General features: G+C 40.2%; 1 protein-coding gene across 30 annotated transcripts in view; it reads left to right on the plus strand.

The window, feature by feature from the left end:
• MACF1 (microtubule actin crosslinking factor 1) overlaps positions 1-13206 on the plus strand; it is a 311168-nt gene that overhangs the window by 173268 nt on the left and 124694 nt on the right. For all 30 annotated transcript variants that reach the window (XM_074334445.2, XM_074334456.2, XM_074334436.2 and 27 more), the window contains 10 exons: positions 1415-1541; positions 2078-2261; positions 2685-2854; positions 5979-6157; positions 6692-6830; positions 7518-7711; positions 8752-8914; positions 9730-9813; positions 12349-12456; positions 12651-12749. In XM_074334445.2, the coding sequence (XP_074190546.2) occupies positions 1415-1541; positions 2078-2261; positions 2685-2854; positions 5979-6157; positions 6692-6830; positions 7518-7711; positions 8752-8914; positions 9730-9813; positions 12349-12456; positions 12651-12749 (1447 nt within the window). The remainder of the gene's footprint in view (positions 1-1414; positions 1542-2077; positions 2262-2684; positions 2855-5978; positions 6158-6691; positions 6831-7517; positions 7712-8751; positions 8915-9729; positions 9814-12348; positions 12457-12650; positions 12750-13206) is intronic.

The following is a 13206-nucleotide window of genomic DNA, read 5'->3' on the forward strand; positions in this document are numbered from 1 at the left end:
TTCTTTTTAGAAGAATTCTTGGTTATAAAACCATTTACTCTTAGAAGACTGGTTTTTGTAGAGACAGCAATTTTCTTTAATTTATATTTTATTAAAGTAATATATATATATATATATATATATATTTTTTAAAGTTGAATTATACCACAAAGCTTAGAATAAAAACTAACAATCATCTTTCCCACCCCAGAGTTCTGCTTCCCAGAGTCATCTGTTTACAACTCTTTGAGCAGATATTTCTGGTTTTAACTCCAAATTTCTAAATAATATGATTTTTTTTTCTATTTTCTGATTTTTTCAACTTTGGAAATTATCTATTGATGTCCTACTCTAGGAAATTAACATTTAGCTTTCTACACACACATCTGCACACACTTCTCCTTTTCCCATCTTCCAAATGTAGTTATGTCACAATTTTTGTTTAAACTGATGCTTTTTGTGTTATGACATTAAATTATTTATAGTACTATTGGGGATTGTTGTGAGACTTACCCATTTTGCCTTTCCTCTCTAAACTCATCCTCTGCCAGTCTCCTTGCTTCTGCTCAGCTCCAGTCACTGTCTTCTTCCTGTTTTTCAAACACCATATTCTTTCCTCAGGCCTTTGTGCTTCCTCTGCTTATTTCAGATATTTACATGATTCACTCCCTCACTTCATTCGGTTCATATTACTGCCCACTTGCAAATCCCCCCACTCGCTGCCTGTCAGTCTCAGTCTCCTTTACTCCTCTCTATTTTTCTTCAGAACACTTAACACTGCTTAACAGATTATATATTTGTTTTTTTACCTTTCCCCTCCATTAGAAGTTCCAAAAGAATAGAGGTTTATGTCTGTTTTGTATAGCTCTGTAACCTTAGCACCTAGAACCATTCCTGGCACATAATAGGTGCTCAGTAAATGGTTGTTGAAGGAAAGAGTGAATGAATGAGTAGGTGATTGAATATATATATGAGTAAATTATTTAATTTACTTTCTTGTATAGCTTTTTGTTTCCTTGGAGTTGATCATTGTTTTGTTTTTAAGTTTGCTCAGTTGTCTATTTGCATATTATGAATTTATTCGACCAGGTATAATATAACATAACATAATATAATAAATACCAGGTCTTATATAACATAATATAAGACCGGGTCTTATATTAATTTTTGCTCCAAAAGACTCATTAGAGCTGATGGTCCGGCTAGGTCTTATTTTCGGGGAAACACGGTAATAGTGTAGCAAATCCAAATTGTTTGAGGATCTCAATTTAGTTCTGAAGATTCCTGTGTTGTTAGCATTTGACTTGTTGCCTTTCTCTGCTGAGCATATAAGCTCAGTTCTGCTACGGATATCACATTTTTTCCTTAGAGGGTCTCTAATGTGAAGCTCAAGTCTTTTTATAAAAGCCATAACCAGGTTCTGTGTTGTTCCTAGAGTGGAGCAGTCTTATCAGAAGGTGATGGCCCTTTGGCATCAGCTACACATTAACACCAAAAGCCTTATCTCCTGGAACTATCTGAGGAAGGACCTTGACCTTGTAAAGACCTGGAATCTAGAAAAGGTAATTGTGAAAGGTTACCCCAGGCTCATATCCTACTGGCAAGTTGTTTTCAGAAGGAACTTGTTTGCATACTGAGACACCCAACCACCCAATTAGAATAAAGTGGAGTGACAGATACTGTTTCAGGATTAGGGCCCTGAAGATGTTAGGAACCAGAAACAGCAGCTTGAATAGTTAAGGAAATTCCAGATGAAATAAATAATATATTTGGTCTTTTTGGCAGAGAGAGAAGGTTGTAGGCTTTTTCTCCCTACAGGATAAGCATCTCTTTTACATAAGTTTATATAGTAGGGGAATATTGGTGAATTAACCATTATTAAGGATCATATTCAAGGGGGCATAGAAGGTGCTAGTGGTGTCGTTTCTTAATCTAAATGTTAATTTCATAGACAAGATCAATTTGTGAAAAATAAACATGTTTACAATTATGGCTTATATACTATTTTGTGTCTATGTTAAATGTCAATAAAAAAGAGGGAGGGTGGGAGGATTGTGTTACCATTGTACTGAAGTTTCTTCTGTCTTCTCCTCTGTAGCTCCGATCGTCCACACCAGGGGAGTGCCAGCAGATCATGAAGAACCTCCAGGCCCACTACGCAGACTTTCTGCAGGATAGCCGCGACTCGGTGCTCTTCTCGGTGGCTGACGGTCTGCGTCTGGAAGAGGAGGTGGAGGCTTGTAAAACCCACTTCCAGCACATGATGAAATCCATGGAAAATGGTATGTGCCTTGGGAAAAGGGAGAAAACTGGTGGAATGAGAGCCCCAAAGGGTGCTGCTAGACCTTTCATATAAACTCGAAAGTACTGTCACCACTAAAACTAAAAACTTGAGATAGAGAAAAACTTGTAGAGATGCCTTGTCAAAATCAGATCATGGAACGAGAGGCCGTATTTCAGTCTTTATTGCTTTTTGACCTATCACATTTTCGCGTGGAAATAACATGTTTGGATCCTTACAGATCATTATATAATGCAGGGAATTTAGTATCAAGCATAAGGTTCCCCCATAAGGCCTTGCTTTCCTTGGTGGAATATCAGGTCTGTTGGAACCAGTGGTGCCCTCTGAGGGTGAAGCTGTTGTTCCCAGGTTTTCTGATCTCTGGTGTGGTGCTTGATGGTCTTCTGTGCTTGTGCATTCACAGAGGACAAAGAGGAAACTGTGGCCAAGATGTACATTTCAGAGCTGAAGAACATCCGGCTGCGCCTGGAGGAGTGTGAACAGAGGCTAGTCAAACGAATTCAGACCCCAGCCAGCTCCTGGACTAACAAGGATGCCTGGCAGGACAATGCGTTAAGGATCGCAGAGCAAGAGGTGAGCCCTGGAAGCAAGGTGCTGGTTGCCGAGTAAATGCTTTTAGAATGAATCAGATGACAAGAGACTATGGCTCCTAAGAAATAAGGCAATAGACCCATGGCAGTCCTAGTACAGAGTTCTTCCATGCAGTCTGTAAGTGCCTTTTACCTGTGCAGAAGCTTGATTTCAGCTCCCAGTGTATTGCCGGATGTTGATTAGTTTTCTACACAGTTGAGAAAGCAAATAGACTGGTAAGCTGTTCTAAGTGCTGCATTTAGGCTATGTAGTTGAAGACTGCTTAGTAGAAATGCTGCTCTCTGCTCTATCCCTTACACGTATGTGTTACTAATGACATGGTTACCATCAGTCAGGTGACACGACACAAAAATATTAAGGAAAGAGTCAGAGTCTACTCTGGGTCCTAACGCACTTTCTCTATGACTTTGGGAAAGTTAGCTCTCCTCTTTAGTTTCCTTTTTTATATAATATGTAATTCACCGAGTTGTTTTGAAAATTAAGTAATACAGCTTTCTGGAAAAGTAAAAGGCTGTAAAAATGTAGGGTAGTATTCTTGAAGTAAAGGCAGCAAATATTAATTGCTTTATTAAGTGCTTAGAGGCATGCAAAGAAAAGTAAGCCAAAGTTCTTGCTTTTCGCTTAAAAGTGTAGTTTAAAAAAAGAATAAAAGGTTGAAGTCACAATTAGAGACTTCAGTATGAGATGTTATAAAATAGTACCTAGTGTATTTCCAGATTTCCAAGCAAACCTTGCTGTAGGAATTTAGAATGTTGCTAGAACATTTCTCCTAGGGATGGTATGAGAGAGTTCTGTGAAGAATTTTAGATTTGGTGCTTGATTCGGCAGCCGATATACTGAAAATTGGAACAATTCAGAGATCAGTGTGTCTCCTGTGCTGGATGAAATGCAAATTTCTGAAGCAGTCCATAATCAATAAAGAATGTTAGATTTGATCTGGGAGCTTAAAGGGAATGGAAAGGAATGGCTAATGAGGAGTGACTTTCCTTACGTTTCTCAATTATTCCTAAGCTTGAAGAGAAGGATGAGAGGACAATGTAATAATCATTGGCCAAGAGGGATTTAATATGCGTGTATGAGGCACATCATATGAACCTGTAATTCTCAGGTTGTATGTAGTCATCCAAATTCTATTGTCCCTACAAAATAGAACATTCTAAGAAATAAAGTGTAATATTCAGCTCTTCTTGAGGACCTTCCTTTTTTTTTTTAACTTTTTTTTTTTTAAATAGTTTTAAATATACAGAAAAGTTTTTATTCACATATATCCTTCACCCAGATTTCCCAAATGTTAACATTTTTCTGCATCTGCTGTATCATTTTCTTCCACATAGATGCATATATAATAATAGTCTTTTTTTTTTCCTCCAGAGTAACTTCTAGGCATGGTGCTCCTTTATCTCTCAGTACTTCAGTTATTTCCACAAACAAGGATAGTCTCTTACATCACCACAGGACAATGCTTAAAATCAGGAAATGAACACTGATATAAGACCTTATTAAAATTTTATCAGTTGACCTAATAATGCCTTTTGGGGTAGCACCCCCACCCTTATCTCTCCCCATCCCCCTTGTAAAAAAAGAGGAGGGGGGAGTTTTTCTATACAGGGCTCATTCAGTCCATTATCACACGCTGCATTAGTTGCTCTATCTCTTTCAGTTCCTTCAACCTGAAACAGTTTCTCATTTTTTTCATCATCTTTCGTGAGCTTAACATTTTTGAAGAGTGCAGGCCGTTTATTTTGCACAATTTCCCTCTATTTGTGTTTATCTGAGGCTTCTTTGTGGTTAGATATAGGTTACATGTTTTTGGCAGGAATACCACAGAAGTGATATTGTGTCCTTGGTGTATTATATCAGGAGGCATGTGATGTTGATTTGTCCCATTACTGGTGATAAATTTTATCACTTGTTGCTGTTTTCCCCATTGTAATTACTAAGTATCTTGTGGGGAGACACTTTGCGACTATAAAAATAAATATCCTGTTTTCATCAAACTTTTACCAACTACTAGTTTTAGCCTCTATTGTTGACTCTTGGCTGAATAATTATTAGTTTGACTGTTGCCAAAAGGTGACATTCTAATTTTGTCATTCCTTTTACATTTAAAAATTTCTATCAAAAAGAAAGTTTGCCTCCCTCCCTCTCTCCTTTCTTCCTTCTTTATTTCAGTATAAACTTATTTTATTTTATTCAGTGGTTTTAATTTGCTACTGTCTTTATTTTAGTGTTCAAAAGTTTCCAAATCTAGCCATCGGGATTCCCTTCGAGCTGGCTCCTATGTCATTTTCACATGTCATCATTATTTGAGTGCTTTATTTCACAAAACAAGATTTTCCTGCCCCAACCCTGGAATCAGCCATTGGAGACAAAGAGTCCTGCTTCCTTTAGGTGGAGAACGTTATTTAGAAACCAAGATCTGGGTGCTCTAGGGCTGCTCAGCACAGAGCTAGAAGAACACATACTTACAAATACACCCCTTGCTATACACACACACAACCCTACTTATATACATGCATATATGTGTGTGTGTGTGTGTGTATCTACATTTATACATATGTGTAAGTACATACATATAAATATATCACAAAGGTAGATCAATATATTTACCTGTGTCTCACACACTCACACACACACACAAACACACCTACTGATGCATATGTATCGATCTCTATCCTGTTTCAGACCAGTACCACAGGGTTTATCCTAACCATTCCTCTTTCCCTCCCCCAAGACTGAAAAGCCTCCTTTACATATCCACAACAACAAATTTACATATTGTTCAATTCCAATATGTACAGTTAGTAGTTTCAGAACTGCTGATACTACTACAAAAAATAAACCTGTGAACTGGGGTTCAACTTTTATTTATAGTTGTTTTTGTCATTTGCCTGAAGGCATGTGGATAGTGCAGATATTTTGTTCAAAAATTACTTGTGTGTGTTCTTCCCCATTCTCCCCCTTAAGTGCTGTTTCATAGTTTATTCAGCTCTTTTATATATGACATTTAGGCTGTTTCCAATATTTTGCTATTACAAATAAGGACTTCTTTCTAACTTCTTTGTTTCACTGTCTCCATCTTTGTTGTGTGTCTTGTTCCTGACAGCGTACCCAGGAGGATTTGCAGCAGCTAAGGTCAGACTTGGACGTGGTTTCCATGAAATGCAACAGTTTTCTCCATCAGACCCCATCTGGTTCGAGTGTCCCAACTCTGCGCTCAGAACTTAATCTGCTGGTGGAGAAAATGGATCATGTATACGGTGTCTCCACGATCTATCTGAATAAGTGAGTGAACTGAGGATTTTTCCATTGGGATGAGAAGGGGAAGTGCCTGGAGTGTTTCAGGAGCAATCCAGAGAGATTGCATATCTTGAGGCACATGTCCCCATGACAAGAGATTTCTGACAAAAAGAAAGAAGAAAGGACACTAAAGAATAAAAAGAAAAATTTTAAGCTAAACTAAATACTGGTCTTTGAAGGTCTTCTCTCTGCCCATCCATCCCCACCCATGACCTTGAGGGGTAACAGATCTTAGATTCTTCGTAGTGTTGAGTGGGTTTCTGGCCTCCTACCTTTCCTCCCATGAGCCCACCATATGTGTGCATGTCCCAGTGCAACCTGGAACCTCATTTTGAATTGGCTTAAATTGGTAGCACATATACCACGCTTTCTTGTTTTTACAAAACCCTATCATCATCTAGTAATGGGGAAATTGATTTGGGCAGTTAAGTTTTGTAAACCTCTCTATAGTTCTCCGGGTCTGTTGCCCAACTCTTAAAATGTGTGCATGTGTCAATGAAGGTGATTTTATCCTCACAGGCTCAAGACAATTGATGTTATAGTGCGTAGCATCCAGGATGCTGAACTCTTGGTCAAAGGTTATGAGATCAAGCTGAGTCAAGAAGAAGCAGTACCGGCAGATCTCTCAGCTCTGGAGTCCCATCGCTCTACACTACGGGTTGGTTGCTCCCAGTTTCTTAGGAGGTTGACTTAACATAGCCATTGCTTTGGGTTAGCAGAGAAATGCAATTTTAGATGGCACGAAACTGATTTAAGTTTGCATTTGAACTAGGCAGAATATCATATTTAATATATTTGGTATGGATTCAAAAAAGAAGAGACTGAGAAATGTGTCTAGCTGGAAAGGGGGGGGCTGATAAAGGACTATGCCTTTCTATTTCTTTTCTCCCTGTTCTCCCAGCAAAATCATGGCTGCTGAATTGGATACAATCGGTGGTTTTGCTATAAGTTTGTCAATCATGTAGCTGTTGATTCATTTGATTCTCACAAGCAGTTTTGTGAGGTGGATGAGGAAGGGATTTTTATCTCCATTTACAGATGAGAAACCAAGATTCATATAGGCTAAACAACCTATCTTGGTTTCATAGCTTACCCTAAGCAGTGGAGCCGGGTTTCACACACAAGTCCTTTGCACGTTTCTCTGTACTATACTGCCTGCCCTGGCTGCCCAGTGTGCATGAGGAATGTGGGGCATTTCTGGCACAAACAAGGATCTTGCTTCTGAATCAACAGATACAATGTGGAGCCAGCTGTAGACAATGTCTTTTGTCTACCTTAGTCTAAGTTCTTTTTACTTGTTAGCGTGGAATATATTTAACCTGCTCCTGTACTTGTGTATTTATAGCACTGGCTCGGTGACGTGAGGGACAAGAATTCAGTGTTTTCAGTCCTGGATGAGGACATTGCCAAGGCCAAGGTGGTAGCAGAGCAGCTGAGTCGTCTGACCCCAGAGCGAAACCTGGATTTGGAACGTTACCAGGAAAAAGGCTCCCAGCTGCAGGAGCGTTGGCACCGCGTCGTTGCCCAGCTTGAGACCCGGTGAGTGGTGGCCCCATCCCTTTTCTCCTGTTAGGGTTCAAGGACTAGGTTTTAAACTAAATAGAGTTATATCTGTGTATTCTTGTTTGAAGGCAGAGGTAGAAATTAAATGAACGTATGAGTTCTGGTGAAGATAAGTGACAGGCAGTTGGGACGTCCAACCCTGAAACAGACCTGAGGCTTGCTTTTGGGTCTGCAGTGATGACCCTGTTAAGCAGTGCCTCTGCTGTGTCCCAGCTCTTAACCTAATTAAGCCATGGTGACAATGGCATCTTAGACTATAGATTGGGAAGGTGACCTTGTGATCTTTTCTCAAGAACAAAAACCTGAGTTCTAGTTCTTCTTTCACTAGCTTTGAATCTAAATGTGACACATTTTGATAGTGGCCTTCGCAGACTCTCTTGCTTCCTTTTTATTTGCTAATTCAGTGGTTTTATCTTCTGATGACTGATTTGAATAGGAAAGACAGAAACTAGGCTGAGTAGGCTATATATAGGGAGAAGAGTTATAGCAACTTATGTAAGTTTGGATTGGTTCTCTATAATTGAGTTACTATGTCAAGGCCCATTAGACTAACAGAAGTGGTGTAAGAAACTGTTACTGAAATTAACAGTAAATAACTACTATTTTTCACCCACCCCATCCCACCGTCCTCCCCAAGAAATTACAGTGATTCATAAATCATACCTGGGGTACTCTGATGGGTACTGACAGGTACAGCCAGTACTACCTTGTTGGCAATCCTGGTAATCCTTGGCAACCTAGGTAAGAAATGTGACAAGGATTATCATGGGATGCCAGCCCCCAGGCAGTTTCCAAGGCGAGCAGGGCACAACTGGTTTCTAGTCGTCTTTTACCCCATAGGGCACTGGGTATATGTAAAGCTCTCACTCAGCATTTCATTGCTGTTCCACCAAAATAAAGATGTATCCTCTGTGGTCAGGCTCAATGGGAGGCATAGACCAAGGAGGAAATTGCCTTGTATACTTTATTGTATTTATACTGAGCTATCTGATAGCAGTTTTTCTCTGCTCTTCCAGCCAATCTGAGCTAGAAAGTATCCAGGAAGTGCTGGGAGATTACCGCGCCTGCCATGGAACTCTCATCAGATGGATTGAGGAAACCACTGCCCAGCAGGAAATGATGAAGCCAGGCCAGGCTGAAGACAGCAGAGTGCTGTCGGAGCAGCTCAGCCAGCAGACGGTGGGTGTGGCAGCAACACGAGGGAAGGTGCAGGTGGTGGGGAAGGTTAGCTCATCATAAAAGCAGATGATGTGCTAGCAGTTAAGCTTCCTCCAACTGGCAACTCATTCCCAGCCCTCTTTTCTGAAGAGGGTTCAGGCAGCATTGTCTCCAGGTACTGATTTTGTATGTAGACCAGAGGACCTGTAAGGTCCCTTCCGATTCTGAAATCACTAGATGGACAGGTTAAAATTATCTTGCTTTGTTTCCTGATATTACATTTTATTTTACTAGGATTAGAATATAGGGGAATGAAAACCCAGGGAAATCTATGAGTGGAAGAAAATGATCTCATTCAAAGCAGTTTTTATTGGTTGGTGTTTTGGGTTTTATTTGTTTTTGTGAGCATTATGGTTAAGAGTATGAAGTCTTGAGTAAGATTGCCTGGATTCACTTGCTATGAGACCTTGAGCGAATTACTGAATTTCTCAGTATTTTACTTCCTCATCAATGAAACCATTTCTTATTTGTCCAGCCAATCTCATAAGGTTATTGTTGTTAGGAGTAAATGAAGTGACACATGTAAAATACTTCGAATAGTGGTTTTCAAAGTGTGCACCCCAGAGCAGCAGCAGCAGGTGCATCTTGGACCCAAACCGAAACCTACTGAATCAGAAGCTCTGGTGGGTGGGGCCCAGCAATCTGTGTCTCATGCAGTCTTCCAGGTGATTCTGTTGCAGCTAAGGTTTAAACACTACTACCTAGCACCTAATCAGTGCTCAGCTATTTCAGTGATGGGAATAACAATGATAATTTTGTGATGTTTTGGTTCCTAGGATTTGTTTGCAGAAATTGAGAGAAATCAGACAAAACTGGACCAGTGTCAAAAATTTTCCCAGCAATACTCCACTATTGTAAAGGTAACTACCATGTCCCAAAAGGAACATAAGTGACCTCCAGCTTAGGAAGATCTGCACTGTCACTGTAGGTTTGTTTTTGGATAAATAAGCAGAGCTCTTCTGCTCGAGGCTGGCCCCATCCTTCAGTTAGTGCAGATGTGTACTTCTCGTGGCCCCCCCCCTTGAGGATGCTCAAAGAGGTACCAGACATCAACTGTGATTCGAGGAGTCTCCATTTGGATGACCCACAGACCTCTTAAACTTACCGTGTCAAAAACAGAATATTTGGGTTTTCTTCTCACATATGCTTCTCACTGTCTTGCTTATCCCAGGATATAGTACCACCATTTTCCTATTTGCTGAGGCAAAAAATCCATGAGTCATTCTAATGCTTCTCTTTTCCTTAAACTTTATGTTCAGTCTGTGAACAAGTTGGCTCCATCTTCCAGTATGCCTTGGACCTGACTGCCTCTCAGTACCCACCCTGAGTACCCACCATTTTCCTGGTTCACATCTACGTGAGGGATCTTCCTCAGACTGCTCCAGCACTTCTGAGCTGATCTCTTGCTTCTGCTCACAGGTCATATTCCCACACAGTAGCCAGGTGCACAATTTTAGAACATATTGCGTGTCACGGAATCTCAAACACCAGGGATTATAAACCACACCATTATTTTATGCACTACCAAAAAGAAACTCTGCCAATTACGAAAACGCCATTGATTGTAAGACATATTTCAATTTTAAAGATACTGAAATGTAGGGGAAAATGTGTACCTTACACTAGATGAAACATACTTGATTAGATCACGTCACTTTTCTGCTCAGAACTATCCAATGGCTTTGTATTGTACTCCACAATAAAATTCTAAATCCATGTATGGTTTTTGAGGCCATGCATAAGGCCCCCCTCCCGATTTCTCTGATAACATCTTTACATAAAAGTGACCTGAGATTATTACATACTTATTATGTGCCTTCTCATTGGAATGAATGTATGTTCCAGGGGAAGAGGAAGGTTTTTTTCTGACTTGTTCCCTACTATGTGTGTAGTACTCAGAACAATGACAGGCACATAGTAGATGCTCAACAAATAGTTTTCAAATAAATGCATTTCTTTAGTTAATATCAGAAGACTTGGTGTCACAAAGAATTAAGTTCAAATCCTAGCTTCACCGTTTTCCAGGCTTCTGATTTTGAGAAAATACTTAAACTTTCTGAGTTTCTGTTGCTATATCTATAAAATGGGAACCATAACTACCTCACTGAGCGATTATAAAGGTTAAATGGAATAACGTATACATAGAACAATGCCGCAAACTTAAAATACGTTCAGTAAATGGTGGCACGTGCTTTTATTATTATTACTACTGTTTTTTTCATAGGCTGCTTAAGGAACTCGTTTCATGTTTTGCTCTTGCCTAGAGTTTTCTAAGTAGACAACAGAAAGTAGGACATTCGAGGCAAAAGGAACTACATAATCAAAGCACAGAGGAATGACCTCATACAATGATTATATGAGGAAATTGCAAATATTGTGGTATAGCTAGAAGGTGTATGAATGGTACATAAGAAGCAGAGACGAAAATGAGGGGAGGCTGGGTCCAACCTTTGAAAGGCCTTGTTCAGTTCTTTTGGCTTTGTCTTCTATACTTGCTTCTCAAAAAGTGGTCTTTGAACCAGGAGCATCACTTGGGAGCTTGTCAGAAATGCAGAATCTTTAGCCTGCTGAATCAGAATCTGCATTTTAATAGATACCCAGATGATTTCTATGCACTTTGCTACTTGAGAAGCTCTGCTCTAGGTCACTGAAAGATTTCAAGCAGAGAACAAAGTGGTCTTCTTTGTGTTTTAGAAAAATTATTCTGGTGGCAGGATAGGAAATAAATTGGAAGTCAGGCCATAAGCAGGAAAGTAAATCAGAGCCTCTTGCCCTCGTCCTTGTGGGAGACAGAGAGGGCCCGGGCTAGGGCTGCACTCAGGATTGCCGGGAAGGGACAGAGGAGCATGGCGACGCGAGAAGAGCATTGGTTTAGGGTTTGGAAGACTGATTCTGTTGCTTACTCGCTGAGTTAATTAGGGAAACTCCCTTCCTGTCTCTGGGCTGCAGTTTTCCCATGTATGAGATGAAAAGAATGGTCAGCAAACAACAAACTGCAAACTCGGGTCAGCATAGGCTAAATCCAGCCTGCAGCCCTATTTTCATATGGCTCATGAGAAATGGCTAAAAAAATAAAAAACAAATACTGCTTCACGATACATAAATATTATATGAACTTCAACTTCAGTGTCCACAGGTGAAGTTTTATTGTAACCTAGCCGTGCTCTTTTATTATTGTCTGTGGCCGCTCTCACTTACGATGGCAGAGTTGAGTAGCTATGACAGAGTGTGTATGGCCCAGTAGTTTCCGTCTGGCCCTTTACAGGAAATGTCTCTAACCGCTAGTTTAAAAGATCAGCACAATGCCTTCCACAACGAGATACTATGATTCTATTACATGATGTGCGTGAGCTATAAAGCCCTGTGTAAACACAGTGAAATTTCTTCCTCCCCAGGACTACGAATTGCAACTGATGACATACAGGGCCTTTGTGGAATCACAGCAGAAGTCCCCTGGCAAGCGCCGTCGCATGCTTTCCTCTTCAGATGCCATTACGCAAGAGGTGAAAGGGTGGGGAAAGGGCATGTGCCACTGACTTCCCTTAAGGAAAGATTCCTTTGCCTGCGCCCTGCAGTTTCATCTAGGGCTCACCTTTCTGTTGAGCATGTGACTTCATGAAAACTTCCTCTTATTTTCAACTCTTTCAGTTTACTTTTCTGACAGATAATTTATCTAAATTGTTTTGTTGAACCATAGTTCATGGACTTACGGACTCGCTACACAGCACTGGTGACCTTAACAACTCAGCACGTGAAATATATCAGTGATGCACTCCGGCGGCTGGAGGAGGAGGAGGTGAGGACAGTGGGGCCCTAAATCATCTTGAGAATGGAGTTAAAAACACTGTGCCTCATTTATCAAAATTTAGAGTGCACACAGCCGATTTTCATTATTCACTATTGTGTTCTGTGAGGTTGCTGCAAACGCTGCAATAGCAAATAGTGAACTCCTGCACCTGAAATACATGGTTAGGTTCTGTCAATGGATAATGCATAACCTTGTTTTATGTGTGTTTTTGTTTAAAAATACCTTATTTAGTATATTTCGTTGATTCACTAACATCGATCTTACGGCCAAGAGCACCATAACTCATGCCCGAACAAAGCTTATTTAACATACCTTTTTTCTGTTGGGCAAATCACAGCCTTCCCACACTTAGGAACACAAAACAGCACCTCCTCCCAACACTTGGGTCCATTTTAAACAGCAAAATCACTAATGAAAAACAAAAATATGAAAACCATGGCACTAT

The sequence above is a fragment of the Rhinolophus sinicus genome, chromosome 14, assembly GCF_057876585.1.
Source record: "Rhinolophus sinicus isolate RSI-liver-muscle chromosome 14, RSI-T2T, whole genome shotgun sequence".
Classification (NCBI taxonomy): Eukaryota; Metazoa; Chordata; class Mammalia; order Chiroptera; family Rhinolophidae; genus Rhinolophus; species Rhinolophus sinicus.